Below are 14726 nucleotides of genomic sequence, written 5' to 3'. Positions count from 1 at the left end.
GTGCTATTCTAACCACTTCTGCATGAAAACATACACATAAAACATTATGCATTAGTGTTGGGGAACGGAGTACTGGAATAAATGGGTTTGCGCCTGCAGTGTCTCACCAGTGTAGCACCACAACAACAGGGGAAAATGGGGAGGTGTTACACCACCTCACCAGCCCCCGACAAGCAGGCTCCATGTGCCGCTCATTTTCCTCCAATTAGGAGCAGACGCCACTCCTGCCCCACGAGCCCGCTCACTGCTAGACACGTTTGTTCTATGGCTCGACCGCTGCCGGGGGAGCGCTGTTAAATGTGCCCGCAGAGAGGCCACAACAAGCATCACAGACAAGGAGAGGAGAGGCAGAGAACATCACACCCATTAAAAAGGGAGGGGGAGAAACAATGTGACAGAGTAAAGAGAATAGAAGAGTATTTTTTTCATTATTGGATGGGTGCTGCTGGAAACTTCACCACAAGAGACAAACGCCCATAAATGATCTCCACACCCTGGCCATGCAGCCGGTTGTCCCACAACAACAACAACAACAACAACATAAACTATTTCCTTCATGTGTGTTTCTCTTCATAGGCGATGACAATTGGATTACTCTTGCGTCATTGTGAGATGACTTATTGTCTTCACTGCTGGTGCAGGCAGCACAGCGGAGCAGCTCGGAGCCACAATCATCATAAAAACACTCTGAAGACAACAAATTAAAGTTAGCACTGTAGCTTTATTATGATAGCGGGACCCAATCCATTAATCATTCCTTAAAAGATTTTTGAGTTATACATCAGCCACACTGTCATCACAGGCATACCAACACTGTGCTGCAGAGCAGTGTGGGAGTATCTGACAAATGTAAAACAGGGAGAGTGGTTCACAGACGGGGGATCCAACCACACTCAGCACTTAATGAGGGACGCTCAGTGGAACACAGGACCAGTAAGTGGAATGTTTTGTGTGTAATAAAATAGGCCTTTGGCTTGGCTAATCAGATCTTAGTCAAAACATCTCGTAATCAGCATCCCTCAGCAAAAAGCCTGTCCATTAATCACACAGCAGTGGTGAGGAGCTGCATGGGTGGCATTTTCTCTCCAAAGACACACACACACACACACACACACACACACCCACACACACACACACACACACACACTCACACACACACTCACTTCTTACCAATGTAAAACAAAAAATCTGTTGTTTTTATTTCTTCCCACATGAGACATTACGGAGCTATAAAAAGGTTTTGTTACAGTATGCCCATTTAGATACGGATGTGCAATTTGAGCAAAGGGAAGAAATCCCATTTGAAAACAATAAACATAGTATTAAAGCCATTAATAAACATTAAAATGGCAGGTAACAAGATTATAATGTGCTTTATGATCTTACGTGGCTCCCTTCCAGACGAGCCGGAGAGTGTATAAAAACTCTAAACAATGGCTGCTTTTATCGACACACTCGCTGCTCTGACACTCGTGTATTTGCTGCATTCTGACCTGTTTACAATTACTGGCAGCTGCCGAGGCCCAAGTTGAATGCTGGGTGTATTGTAGGTCACAGGAGGAGCGGGAAAGTAGTAAGTAAGTAAGTGCAAGAGAAGCCAAAGAGGAGTTGGAGCGGCTGCTGACTCCTTGGTGGTTTGGGCGGGTTTTATTTAATAGACAAGAAAAAGCCCACAAAAGATACTCAACTGGACTCCCTGAAGCTTAGACAGACCGGTGTGTTTGTAAAACTCATGATTTACACTGGTTCATACATGTCTCTGTATTCATACTGTCCACACGTACTCACGCACGCAACATGACCACACTGGGAGAAAGAGATCAACAGAGAGAGGATGAGGGTGGTCCTCTGGAACCGTCAGTGTCTGTCTTTGGAAACTTAATCCTGTATAGACAGACTGTGAATGCTGTAATTAACTTGCTCGAGGCCATCTGAAGACAACAAAATTACACTAAATTCAATAGTAAACTGATACGGCTGAAGTAGAGTGATGGGCATATTCACAGTAGACCACAGCGTATTATGTATCTTAGGAAAAGGTGTAATCCTAATTGCTTTTCATGTAGTATCAATGTCTATAGAGGTCTCTATAGGCTTAGGGTTTGAACACTGTTGTAAACACCCTCAACACACTTAAAGCTATTTTGTTGTACATCGTTTCATTTCAAATCCAATGTGGATTTGTCACACTTTCTTTCCACTTTTTTAGATTTATACTTTATATTTACTGTATGATGTTGTTCCCCTCTTCTGCTTTACATACACAATAATGGGAACGTTTCCACCCAGAGAAAGCGCTTCTCTCTACTAACGTTGGAGGTCATTGTGCGAACCTTGTGTCATGAAGTGTTGTAATATGTGTGCACGTGCAAAGTATTGTATCGTTCTTTATTTAAAATGTATTTTAGAATTGAAATCCTGAAAACTCCCATTCTTACTAAATATATCGGTAATCTGATTACATCTTTTTTTTTGTTTTTTTACTGTAAAGGAATAGTTATACCTTTTTTTGTATCCTAATTACGTAACGTGCTCCATGTATTCCATTACTCCCCAAGCCTGCTTATACTATATATACAGTAGGGCTGAACCATTTCTTTATTCATGATAATGGAGAGAATACCGGTAATCATTTTAGTACAGTAGGTAGATTTTAATTGAATCCCTGAATATATCATAAAGCATTTTTTACGATGTGGGACATGGGGATGTGTACAAACGTTCCAGGTTTACCTAAATAAGTGAGAATATGAGCAAACTTGTTTTTCCATCACACCAAAGATATGTCTCATCTGGTTGTTCTTTCATCACGTGTGTATGAGAGCCAGGTTGAGGTTTGGTTAGCCACATTTCCCTGTAAATACCTGCATGGTCAACATTCACACCCTGGGCTAATGTGGGTTTTCGACCTAGCAGTTATGCTCAGGGTGCAGATAACATCTTTATGCAGGCGACTGTCTGATGGTGTGAGTCTGTGCCGCTACGCGCCCCATACAGCCCAAACAACCACCGATCAGGGGGGCTATTATGTCTACAGAAGCCTGTCACAACTGCAAAGTCTTTTATTTTTCTAACATCTGAGAGGTGAAAAAGAGTGTGAGCAGGAGAGGGAGAATCATAAACAAACAGAAACAGTGAGAGAAGAGGAAAAAAAGACAGCAGTGCTGAGGGAGGCTTGGCCACTGTGCTCGTTTTTAAAACCCCAAATCTCAGAGAGACTGCCAGACAGAGAGAGAGAGCGCGGACAATTAGTGCCAACACTAACATGGGTAATGGCTCCAAAATGGAGTTCACACGAGCCCGCTGCTAGTCAAAAGCGGCCAAGAAAACAGTCAGCCTAAATCAGGCGGACCTGAATGGCAACAGAGAGGAGGAAGCAAATTCCTGCTTCAGTCAATAGGCCCTCCACGACCCGGCAGCCTGTCAGAGGGCAGCAACAGGCAGGAAGGCTCCACACTGAGGAATGACTGTCTACAACCTCAGCTCGGCTCAGAGCAGAGACAGTAGAGAGGAACTGCTGGACAATGATTATGAAACGGTAGTGTGCATGACTAAGTCTGTGCGAGTGTATCTGCACTGTGAGCAAAAAAGGGAAATCCATCTCAAGGAAATTCTTGTGAAGCTGCAATTCTTAAAGGCCCTGTCACACGGTGCCGTATGGCAGAAACGTATACTGGCGCATATGAAAATGAGCATATACAACGTATATGAACGTATACAGAGCCTATTGAAAGCCTTTCACACCTCTCACAATCAGGGAACAGCCCTTTTATTTGTAATTCACATTGACATGACCCTGAACCCATATGCTGACATTATAATTGCCTCCTTTTTTTAATGTAATTATTTATTTGTACTGTATAACTTTGTTGTACTTTTTTTGTATATATATATATATATATATATATATATATATATATATATATATTATTATTATTATTTTTATTTTATTTTTATGTATTATTTTATTTTTTTCTCTGTTTCTACAACTGCCCGTTTAATGGTGTTATGTCTGTTAAAAAAACTAATTAAGTGTTGATCATAAAAGACATCTTTAATGTTTAATTTAGTTTCCCTGGACAGTTTGTTTTACTATTGATGCCTTTCACTGTAAAACTAATGTTTAGATCAGTGCTGGTGTAAACGTGTTATATATATATATGTATATATATACTGTGTGGTCAAAAACATATTAAGAAGAATATGAAATAATTACCAAAGCAGTTGGTCTTGTGGGGAACATACATCTTGCAGGCAGTGGTTATCTGTAGTTCAGCACTTAGTATAGCTTTGATGATGAGGTCCTCCACTTGTCTCATCAGCACTGGAATGGACAAAATGAAGAGATGTTTTTTTATGTAGCACTCGAGAATCCTTATGTTTTGGTTAATTGATTTACATTTTTTGTTCACATCTGAAGGAAAAAACTGAGCAGGCGTTCAGAAACGCAGCTGCAAACTGGGTGAATGTTTCTCCATTATCTTTGCATGGACATCAAAATCAACAGAAAAAGATGAAAAGGATGAGAAGGGGAATAAAATGAAGGTTTGACTCACATGTGGTGTCTTTCCCCTCCTGCTTCAAATACCTCAACAGTGCACTCATACTCCACTTGTTCCCATAATCCTCAACTTCAGGGTCATCGCAACTGAAAAGGCAGAAATGCACTTCAAACGCCTGTGTTCTAATAATTGGATGAGTCGATCAAGCTTCCCGTAACAGCTCACATTCACTGATGAAAGTTACCTGACATAATCGCTGCTCTTTTTGTTCACGCTGTAGTTAGTGAGATGCATGAACGTGTTCTTAATGTTCTTTGAAGTCCGGTCATACTTGACTGTGGCAAATCTGCGGACAGACAGCGTTCATTTGTGAAATAAAAGAAGAAGAAGAAAAAACAACACCTCTGTCATCCAACAATTTCACTACATACAGTATATCTCAAAAGTGAGTACACCCTTTAGATTTTTGCAAATATTCTGTTATATCCTTTCAGGGGATAACATTATCCTACTGAAACTTTGATATAACTTAAAGTAGTCAGTGTGCTGCTTGAATAACAGTATAGATTTATTGTCCTTTGAAAATTACTCAGTACACAGCTGTTAATGTCTAAACAGCTGGCAACAAAAGTGAGTACACCCCATAGTGAACATGTCTAAATTGTGCCCAAAGTGTCAATATTTTGTGTGACCACCATTGTTATCTAGCACTGCTTTAACCCTCCTGGGCATGGAATTCACCAGAGCTGCACAGGTTGCTTCTGGAATCTTCTTCCACTCCTCCACGACGACATCACGGAGCGCACGGATGTTGGACACCTTGCACTCCTCCACCTTCCTCTTGAGGATGCCCCACATGTGCTCAATTGGGTTTAGGTCTGGAGACATACTTGGCCAGTCCATCACCTTAACCTTCAGCTTCTTCAGCAAGGCCGTTGTCATCTTGGAGGTGTGTTTAGGGTCATTATCATGTTGGAAAACTGCCCTACGGCCCAGTTTCCGAAGAGAGGGGATCATGCTCTGCTACAGGATGTCACAGTATATATTGGAATTCATGTGTCCCTCAATGAAATGCAGCTCCCCAGTGCCGGCAGCACTCATGCAGCCCCAGACCATGATGCTGCCACCACCATGCTTGACTGTAGGCAAAACACATTTGTCTTGGTACTCCTCACCAGGGTGCCGCCACACACGCCGGACACCATCTGACCCAAACAGGTTTATTTTGGTCTCATCAGACCACAGGACATGGTTCCAGTAACTCATGTTCTTGGATTCATTGTCTTCAGCAAACTGTTTGCGGGCTTTCTTATGCATCGGTTTCAGAAGGGGCTTCTGTCTGGGGCGACGGCCATACAAACCGATTTGATGCAGTGTGCGGCGTATGGTCTGGGCACTGACAGGCTGACATCCCACTTCTGCAACCTCTGCAGCAATGCTGGAAGCACTCGCACGTCTATTTTTGGAAACCAACCTCTGGATATGACGCTGAGCACGTGGACTCAACTTCTTTGGTCGACCCTGGCGAGGCCTGTTCCGAGTGGAACCTGTCCTGGAAAACCGCTGTATGATCTTAGCCACTGTGCTGCAACTCATTTTCATGGTGTTGGCAATCTTCTTATAGCCAAGGCCATCTTTGTGAAGCGCAATAATCCTTTTTTTCAGCCGCTCAGAGAGTTCCTTGCCATGAGGTGCCATGGTGCCACATTTAACAGCCCTGCTTATCATTTACACCTGAATCCTTGTAACACTAACGAGTCACATGACACCAGGGCGGGAAAACAACATCATTGGGCACAATTAGGACATGTTAACTATGGGGTGTACTCACTTTTGTTGCCAGCTGTTTAGACATTAACAGCTGTGTACTGAGTAATTTTCAAAGGACAATAAATCTATACTGTTATTCAAGCAGCACACTGACTACTTTAAGTTATATCAAAGTTTCAGTAGGATAATGTTATCCCCTGAAAGGATATAACAGAATATTTGCAAAAATCTAAAGGGTGTACTCACTTTTGAGATATACTGTATCTATCTGCCATAATGACCACAGTTATAAGGCTGACACCGGACTGCATGATGGGGGGGGGGGGGGGACTTTGGAGCGAGATACGTTTCTGGCAATGTTTGAGAGGAGTGAATGCCACATGTGCAATAATGAGAATTCCTTGGCACGCACTGTGTACCTGAATACCGACACAACCTGAAGGAATGTGAAGAGATAAAATTTGGGATTCAGAATTTGGCCCCTGATTTATTCCCACAGTTTATAATCAAGCCAGCAAACAAGAAGGCGGTGGCTCTCTGTCTCCAGCACGTACCTCAATCCGATCAAAGCGAGGAGCCAGTCGCTCTATAAATCATCTTCCCTCGCCTGACCTAACCGTGCCTGACAATAGCCTCTTCTTGGATTAATAAATTATGTGTGCTCTAAATAAGAACATCCCATAAATATAGTGCAACTCCACAAAGTCATAACAAGATAATCTTTGACCAATGACACAATCGGCAACATTTGATAAGCACATCTTACAACTAGAACAATAGAGCGCTTTGTTTCAAAGTGACAGCGCACGCTACACAGCAGTGGGTCTGAAAAGTTAAGGCTGCCCTCTTCTGGCTACTGACGGAATGGATGGGACTCATGTGCAGGGACCAGGCCGTGTCTCCACCAGATAGGACTGCAACTAGCAATTACTTGAATTATCTTTATCCCTTAATATCGACTTTAATTATTTATTTATTTTTTGATTATTGGATTAATCGTTTGGTCTATAAGAAAAATGTCCACCCCAGTATCTCTAAGTCCAAAGTGATGCCTTTAAATGTCCTGTTTTGTAAGTCCAAAACCAAAGGATATTCAGTTTAATGTGAAATAAAAGAGAGAAAAGCAGGAAATCTCCATGTTATAAACACTATTTCCTGCAGTTTTTAATCAATTATCAAAATAGTTGGCGATTATTCTTCTGTCGATCGACTAATCGTTGCTGCTCTAACACCAGACTACTGAATAATATATATAATAATGATGTAATAATACCTAACACTCGATATTACTTATAATTACTCACCATAGTGTGAGGTAATCCCAATTCAAACCTATTAACCCAATCATGTCACAAACGATGCAAAACCCCCCCCACACACACAGCTCACCTGGCCAGGCCCTCCTCATACACGTAGATGAGGACCGGATCATACGATGTTACCAACACGTACAACCGCACGTCAAACTTAAACTCTGTAAACAAAACAGAAATGAGTGTAATTCACACAGATTGTTAAGAAAGCCTCACGAAGGAAGAAGAAACTCACCATCTATCAGCAGTGGGTTATTAATGTAGCGAGACACCAAGATGTTCTCGTCCATTGAAATCTGATTTGGCTGCAGATGATAAACAGAAACAAATAAAAGACAATATAATTAACACAATGAGGAAGAAGATGATAAAAACCCAAACATGTTCAAAGTGTTGATTTTGCTTTGAGGGGAAATATATATATAAGTGGGACGGCATTTTCAACTGGACCTAACAACTCAATCAACATGTCTTGATAACCGAGTATGAAAAACATTTCCATGGTTTCCTAGTCCTCCGTACTGTATATTCACTCACATACAACAGCATTCCAAATACATGATGTGACACCGCTGTTAACTATTAACATCAAAGAATCATCAGGAAAAGTTGGAGCCCGCAACGACACTGGTCATAGCAGGTCAACGTTCAATAACAGCCTATAAAAACACAATGTGGTGGTGGGAGATGGGTCATTTATGAGGTTGAAATGTGTTGCAGGTGGCGAAGTTGGGAGAAGATAGGACGGAGGAGGGGGGGGGTGGGGGATAACCTCAGTGCTGGCTACAGTTCAGAGAAAACCTGAACCAAAAAAAAAAATGAACGTATTTCTTTCTCCTCTCCAAAAACATTCTTTCCACTGTTTCATAAAAATGCCTGAGAAGAAGAAGGATGGTGCATATGTTTTCCAAGAGTGAGAACGTTGTTGAGCTCGAGTGTGATTTACTCCACAAAGCTTATTAATGTCTGAAACACTGGTTGATATTTACTTCAAAGACAGCGGTGTCGGCACATACAAATAACATCTGGCCAACCGACTGTTTCAGCTCATACAGTACGTTTTAATGCAGTATGCTCGGAGTTAACAACAACTAGGTCGGTCGTTAATGTGGATAAAATGTTCACGCACAGAACTCGGTTCGCTTTGTCGAGCTTAAATGTTTGTTGTTTTCCCTCCGTTTCCAGTCAGTGCTAACCTAAGCTAACCATGTGCTGGCGCTAGCTTCAAAGTGAGTGATATCAATCTTCTCACCTCACTCTCAGCAAGAAAGCAAATAAGCATATTCCACCAGATGTCTATTAACACACTGCTTTACTCATAGGGATTATCTCACATGCAAAATAGTGGCAGAACCTCCGCTAATGTGTCATCATCTCTTAAGTTTGTTTTCAATTTCTGTTCTGTGTTTTAGACTAAAAGCATATAAAACACAAGCTTTTAAGTGATTTCCCTATCCCCTATCCAATACCCCCCTCTCTATACAAACGCATGTCGATCAATTCACTCTGACCTCAAACGTGGGTTTATTTTGAGTCGCTGCTGCATTTAGTCTGAAAGTGTTAACGGAGCAGTGGTTCCCAACCTGACCCCGAGATTTAAGGGATAAGAAAGAAAAGAAAAAACATATTTATGTCACACAAAACTATGTATGACCTTGAGGGTTCATTCTTGAAACCCTCAAGAGAGTGAGGTGAGAAGATTGATTTATTTATTATGTTAGCCTACTAAACGAATAAAGGATTTCTGAAAAGCATAGATTTGAGAGAACTCAGGAATAAAAATGTATTTAGGTCAGAATATCACAAGGACCATTGACTTGGTTGTTTCTTTTATTCACTTATTATTAATCGTTGAGGTCAATTTACAAGAAAATATGCCAAAACATAAATTGCAACTTGCTTCTCAAATATGTGGTTGTGCTGCTTTCCTCGGTTTCATATTATAATAAACTGATTTTCTTATCATAGTTTTTAAAATGCTGTTCGAACACAAACAACTTTATCTTCGGGTTCTGGAATTATGATGTTTATTTGTTACTATTTTCTGATTTTTTATAGCAAAACAACAAATAAATTACTTGAGAAAATAAGGGGCAGATTAAGTGATAGTGAAAATAACTAGTTGGAGTCTTACTTTGATCTCTTGAGATCTCTAAACTAATCCTTCCAAACAAACAAGAGAAGAAGAGAAAGGACTCTCTTTACGGAGTCACAAGCCAGAAAAGTTTGAGGGTGAGAACTCCTGTGTGCAAAACCACTCACATTGCTGACCAAGTAGATGCCTCGCCCTCTGGAAGACGCTACTGGTTTAATAATCCAGGGGCCCTTGTCCTTGGCAAAACAATCTGAGATGGAGGCAGGAAAGATGAGAAGAGATTCAAACAGAAAGAAAAGTGTCTACGTTTGGAATGGGCAATGCTTGCAAACATATCATAAAGAGAAGTGTACTTTGACAAACAGGGTCAGGTGAGCGGTGTCTTACTGCAGAACTCCTGGTACTCAGAGGGAAGCACAAAGGTCTGAGGAACGATATGGAAGTTTTTGAAGCCGTGAGTCTGCTGCATTCGCTGGATGTTTTTGTACAGACGGTCTTTGCGCGTCAATTCATACGACCTGGAAATGAGCAGAGTCTCCGGTTTAGAATGCTCCAGCGCTCCACTTCACAGCCTTGACACTGACAGAACAAAAATATACGCATACATAACAAGCAATAGATCGCCCTCTGCCTGACAGTGTGATTCATTTCATGTGTCAGAGAGGCACCGGTCCAAACTAAATGCGCCTTGCAGTCGAAGCCAACAAACACATCGCCTGAACTGACGGGCTAAGAATGGCTCATGGGTCCTATTTATAACACAGAAAGCAGTGGCAGCACACTTATACATTTGAGCACTCTGTTACACCTGGGGAAGTGGTTGACCTTCTGGAAGTCTTGAAGGCTACGGAGTATGTAAGGCTTGAGGTGAGATCCTGTCCACATGAGGTTAAAGTCATTGCTGTTTGGGTGAACCTGAAAAAAAGACCATTTGGATTCAGTGCACACAAAGCAAACGACATTTGCAAAGAGATCATAAAAAATAATAAAAAGCATAAAAATGAAGCTGTTGCCGTCCACACTGAAAAAGCTCAGTAGTTTCCAGTCACCGACAGCAGGATTATATTCTGATGCTCATCACATATGACAGCTCAGTTGAATTAAATCTATGAAGCAAATCAGACCCACCAATAACCTGGAGAAATACAGCCGGCTCTTTTAGAAATGATCACACAAGGAAAGCCAACTCACAGATCACCCTGACATTATTTCTATTTTATCTGTTTGGTTTTGTTTCATTCCAACGATTCATTAGGAGGTAGAATTCACACGGCCGCTCAGTGTGGAGGGGAGAGCCAGATGTTTGCAATAAAGGCTTGTTAAAGTTTGGCTGTGTCGCGGCCGTGGTAGACACTTGTCTGCCTTTGATGATGGGTTAGCGGGAGTCAAGAAGCGTTGAGATGAAATAAAAAAGGAATTAATTGTAACTGCTTGGAAAGAGCCATAACGTGGATTGTGCGCCATCGTGAAACAGGATTAATGCTTTTGAGGTCATTTTGGTTTTTTCCTTGGGTGCATTCCCAACTATCCCTCATCCTACACAGCAGAGAGGTACAGAAATATACATGTTTGCACGTCCTGCCATAAACTTCCATTTGCACATATTTGTTACAGTATTTCTTTCATATTTTTATTAGAATTTTCTATTTTCTATTTATGTTTTTGACTTTTTCAGTGCTTTTATTTCCTCTTAATATGTGTATTGTATGAACCAAAACACCAAGGCACATTCATTGTAAGTGAAAACCTACTTGGCAATAAATCTACTTCTGATTTGTTTTTGTTAATGTTGATTTTTTATGCAAATCTTTTCAATGTGCATGATTTAGTGGCGAACATTACCTCATGGAATCCATGATTGGTGAGTAGTCCTCGTACCAGGCGGCTCTCTGTGCGCACAATCTTGAAGGCCAAATGATATCGCTCTAAAGGACAACAAAAATATTCTTAGTATCCAATATATTTAAAGCTTTAAATTTGAATTAAATCATCATCATTACTTTTTTCAAAGTCATTTTGTAGCTTTAACGAGATGTAATGTACCTCCAATAGAGCAGATGTCCCCATCTTTTGAAACGGCAGCTTCAGGGAAAAACAAGAGAACTGGGATAGTTTTGCTGAGGCCACTCCAAGAAATGCAGGGATGGTCTCTGGCGGACAAACAATCAGATGATACATGCTCACAGTTAGAGGCAGATTTTCAAAACTTCGCAAAGTCTGGGAATCGAATAATCTGGAAATAAAACATTTGACAGAGAGAAAACAACATTATACAGAAGCACTAGTTTCAGGCAGATAGGGACAGAACCACACACATTTTCAGGAGGTGCTGGACAATAACACACCCATGTGCTGTACTAATAAACAACCTTGTAAAACTGCAGACTATCTGATAGCAGCAGACACAGCCCGCTTATCAGGGGCTAAAAACAAGATAAGGTACGTATAGCATGATGATGGAGTAGAACTCAATCAGGCATGGCCGCTGTTGATAAGGTGGAGAGGCATGTAAACAATTGCTGCCCCTAGTTTAAGTATCTTGGCATGTCAGACATTGCTGCAGATATACAGTATGTTCCACTGTGGTGGCTTTGCTGCACATCCTTAAACAAGGTGGTCATATTTAAGCCTGTTGTTTATTTTGAACATGAACCATTATCAAGACTATTGAGATTCTACACACACACAATCTGTGAATGTCTTGGACAAAAGGCCAAATTGTTGCCATTGCAGTGATATTTCAGTAACGTATGACCATTTCAGTTTCAAATATGTGGTTAAATAATGCAATGTTGCCCATGTACTTGTACACTCCCTTACATGTGTTTGTCTTTGTGTGTGCTTTGTGCCTCCTGTATGTGCCTGTAATGCTATACCTTGTCGTCCTTTGCATTATTCAGGGTTGTCTGTCATCATAATCTTTTACGTCACATTAATGTCAACTAACATCTACTGCCCCTAATAAATAAAGTGATAACGTTCAAGTCAGAGTTGAGCAGAAGCTTTTAAACAGGTTCAAATCAAATGTACAGCCGGTGCTCGTTTAGTAATAAGTTGAAATCGGACCGGGTGTACCCGTGGAAATACTACATTTCTGCAACATAAAATCTAAGTTTTTTACTATATTAGTGTGTGATAATACTTGATACTCTCATGTCTTTACTGCTCTGGTAGCATCTCAATGCAGCCCCATCAGTAAAAAGAGCACCGGTCACCTGGAAGTTAAACCCTAAGCAATCTATTCAGGAGATGGACATTAGAGTAAAAGCAGGCACAGTGGCTCTCAGTATGCTATGACTAAGTATAGCTTAAGAGGGAATTAGAGCCAAGATAACATAGACCAACTGTGGGAGCTATGATCTAGAGCAAGATGCTCTTACTCTCGTTCAGTTAATCTTTCATTAATTATGCAAAATAAAAGCTTCCTGAAGGGTTAATTTTGTCTAAATGTATCTTGACATAAATTATTGAACAGGGCTTCTTCAGTAATCCTGTATAGATTACAATACATGATCAATAAACTATGGCAAATTGCTGAGGCAAAAACTTTGGTACAGCCTGTAAAAAAAAAAAGGGCAACGCTTTTAGTTTACATGGTGTCACATTAATACTAAATGCAGAGGAAAATATTGAGATGGGGTATTACATGAGGATCAGTCAGCTAAGAACCTAACGGACACTGAAGGCGACCTGTGTAACTCAGACAGCCACGTCCACAAACTGCAGGGATTGTGAGCAATATCCTACTCACCTCCATTTACAACTGTGTAACGGCTGTAAAAGCAATGCAAACATATCAACGGATGAGTTGTTGAGAGATGTTTCGAAAGAGATGATACTCCCACAAAAGTGTGTGTGATAAGAAATTAAACATAGGTAGATATAATGTAAAGCACAAGAATAAATAATGTAAAAGTTTGCACAGACCTGCTATTTAAAGGCTTATCAAGGTCACTTGATTCTGTTTTTGGATGTGAGGTTTTCCTTATCTGAATCAAGGCTCTAAGGATAGACTGGGTCATGTGCTGTAAAGACTGTAACGCCCCTCAACAAAAATGTGGGATTTGTGATATTTGGCTAAATAAAACTGACTTGATCACAGGCAACATAAATATGACAACAGAAAAAGAAAACGAGCTCTGATATGGGTCCTTATTAAACTTCAAGATAAAGGGGCTATGGTTACATTAATGCTAGTGAGTAGGATGAGGCATTTTACTCCTTTAAACTCTAACAAATTGTTTTGGATGCTGACTGCAGTACGCCACAGTCACTATTGTGTGACTCTAAAGTACACAGAGTATTATTAGCTAACACTTACTCTTGCTCGTCTTCTGAGGAGGACTCAGAGTCCACCTTATCACGGACCACAGCAGGCATCTTCACTGTGAAAGGGGACGAGCTGCCCGGCTGTGAAATCTTCCTGGTATCAAGTGTCTAGGTTTTACCATGGCACCTCCAACTGCAAGAAACACCCGTCATTGAATAGCGCAGCTCAGTTCTGATGATGATCGTCGGTCCATTCGTGCAAAATATAATATTAATACAAAGGCACGCGAACAAAGAGTGCAAATGTGCACATTCCTCAAACAGGGTTTTCCATGTAGCACACAGTAGCGCTACCTGTAGTGAAAGGTGTGTGTATGAACGTTAGTGGACAGAAGACGTTACAACTAAATCCAGACAGACACGCCAATAAGCTAAAATAGCTTAAAAAAAAGACTTAAGACAACTGACATGCTACTTTAGGTACAGAAAGCTAGCTAGGTAAAGTCTGCTTAGTTTGAGATGTTTTTTTTAATGCCATACAAGCACACATAAACGTAAACTTGCCTTTATCTCTGAGAGACTGGTAACTGCTAAGCTAGCTGGTATCACCAGGGCCAGTTGATCATCGCGGTTAATCTTCCTGGTAACTACAACAACTGAGTAGCAACAGAGCACGGCGCATGCGCAGTTCCAGACAATTTTTATTTTGTCCACCTGACCACATTTTGCATTGCATCTATCCAGTAGAGGGTCGTGCGGTGGTCGTTATAGAAACTG

At 41.0% G+C, this 14726-nt stretch overlaps 1 protein-coding gene across 5 annotated transcripts in view; it reads right to left on the bottom strand.

Moving 5' to 3' along the window:
* The window catches only part of ttll5 (tubulin tyrosine ligase-like family, member 5), a 46518-nt gene extending 31908 nt beyond the window's left edge, over positions 1–14610 (bottom strand). For 4 of the 5 annotated variants that reach the window (XM_029460386.1, XM_029460388.1, XM_029460389.1 and 1 more), the window contains exons 1-12: positions 14514–14610; positions 14002–14142; positions 11724–11830; positions 11523–11605; positions 10489–10595; positions 10068–10198; positions 9848–9930; positions 7821–7890; positions 7662–7746; positions 4747–4848; positions 4557–4648; positions 4217–4324 (exon numbers count right to left, since the gene is read on the bottom strand). In XM_029460386.1, the coding sequence (XP_029316246.1) occupies positions 4217–4324; positions 4557–4648; positions 4747–4848; positions 7662–7746; positions 7821–7890; positions 9848–9930; positions 10068–10198; positions 10489–10595; positions 11523–11605; positions 11724–11830; positions 14002–14060 (1027 nt within the window). In that variant the 5' untranslated portion in view covers positions 14061–14142; positions 14514–14610. Of the gene's footprint in view, positions 1–4216; positions 4325–4556; positions 4649–4746; positions 4849–7661; positions 7747–7820; positions 7891–9847; positions 9931–10067; positions 10199–10488; positions 10596–11522; positions 11606–11723; positions 11831–14001; positions 14272–14513 lie in introns of those variants that run through there. The other variant, XM_029460387.1, reaches the window with a different exon arrangement.
* Between the last annotated feature and the right edge of the window lie 116 nt (positions 14611–14726).

Source organism: Cottoperca gobio, chromosome 22 (assembly GCF_900634415.1).
Source record: "Cottoperca gobio chromosome 22, fCotGob3.1, whole genome shotgun sequence".
Classification (NCBI taxonomy): Eukaryota; Metazoa; Chordata; class Actinopteri; order Perciformes; family Bovichtidae; genus Cottoperca; species Cottoperca gobio.
Note: the sequence above shows the minus strand (reverse complement) of the source record. Positions and strands in the feature narration are given on the sequence as shown.